Source organism: Coregonus lavaretus (genome assembly GCF_964263955.1).
Source record: "Coregonus lavaretus genome assembly, chromosome: 16".
Taxonomy (NCBI): Eukaryota; Metazoa; Chordata; class Actinopteri; order Salmoniformes; family Salmonidae; genus Coregonus; species Coregonus lavaretus.
In genome coordinates this window covers 17,320,487-17,321,913 of record NC_140003.1, presented here as the reverse complement: position 1 = coordinate 17,321,913, position 1,427 = coordinate 17,320,487, and the positions used below count along the sequence as shown (strand labels likewise).

The 1,427-nt window shown below is 42.3% G+C and overlaps 1 protein-coding gene across 1 annotated transcript in view; it reads left to right on the top strand.

The window, feature by feature from the left end:
* Positions 1-838: 838 nt before the first annotated feature.
* LOC311144054 (heparan-sulfate 6-O-sulfotransferase 3-B-like) overlaps positions 839-1,427 on the top strand; it is a gene marked incomplete at both ends in the record, with an annotated part of 123,279 nt that continues 122,690 nt past the window's right edge. The window contains one exon of the mRNA XM_084179991.1: positions 839-1,377. Within this exon, the coding sequence (XP_084036117.1) occupies positions 839-1,377 (539 nt within the window). The remainder of the gene's footprint in view (positions 1,378-1,427) is intronic.

The window sequence follows — 1,427 nt, the reverse complement described above, 5'->3', positions numbered from 1 at the left end:
TTGTCTAGTCACTTGTGTGTACTGACTGATCCGCAAGAGCTGAATGTAGGCTATCTGTTCTACGAGACAAGAAAGATTATGAGCCTTTTTTCCTATGCTAGCCTATAGCCAAGTTACAGTAGCCTTGGCTATGTCCACAAAAATCGATAGAAAGGATATGACCAAGAAGAGGGCGTAATATGATCACCGGGTCTTGAATGCAGCAGCATCTTCAAGTAATAGCCTAAGCTAGCCTGCGATATTTGAAGAAAACTAAACCCCGCGATGTATAAGGATGCTTCAGGACCCATCCCACTGTAGTCGGAGCTGCAGTCGCTTGCCCCTTCATGCGCACGCCTTGAACATAAGGATAAACCCCGACATTTCTCCACTTCCCTACAAGCACGTTTGTGGTGCTGAAGTGAATCAGACACAACTGTTTCGCGAAATGTGAAGTTGTAATTTTGCGGGATCAGAATAAAACATTTTGACTGGTTCGTTTCCACTTGAGATTCTAGCACTGGGGACGTCAGTGTGCAACACTGAAAATACCGTTTGTGAAGTTGGACAACCAAGGTGAGAAATAACCGGAATATGTCATGTTTTTGCAAGCCTGCCTTGTTTTAAATTATATGCTCTGGTGTGATATGACTGCAGTATCCTTGAAACATAAAGGTAGGCTACCTGCTTAGACCAAAAAATGCCTTTTGATAGCAAGATAAATAACTAAATCTTGTCCAGATCAACATGTGGCACTCTGAAGATCCATAGACATTATTGTGATGAATAAAGCAGCAACTACTGAAAGGATCATGTGTAATAATTCACACTAATGGCATAAAAACATATTATTGTTAACATGGATGATAAATCCAATAAGTTGATTTTAGTTCCTATTTTAGCTGTTCTTTTTGTAATGATAGGCTATCAATATATATGTCCAGCTGGCAGCAACTCTTGCCACTTTAAAACTGGGGAAAATTTGAGAGGGGTCAGTATACTTTCTACCCAATATCGGACAAACGAAGACTTTTACACAGAACTGGAGGATGACAGCCCTCCGAAATTGCCGTCAAAATTCAACTTTACTGAACGAGACCTTCAGCGGCACGTGGATTTCAACATCAAAGGATACGATGTGATAGTGTTTTTACACATTCAAAAGACCGGGGGAACCACATTCGGAAGGCACTTAGTTAGGAATATTCGTTTGGAGCAACCATGCGACTGCAAGCCAGGGCAGAAGAAATGTACATGCCACCGACCAGGGAAAGAGGAGTCCTGGCTGTTCTCTCGGTTCTCTACGGGCTGGAGCTGTGGTTTGCATGCCGACTGGACAGAGCTCACCAACTGTGTACCTGTCATCATGGACAAGAAGGAAGCTCAAAAGAACAAAAGGTACAGTATAACATTATATATTCTCTCTCTCTCTCTCTCTCTCTCTCTCT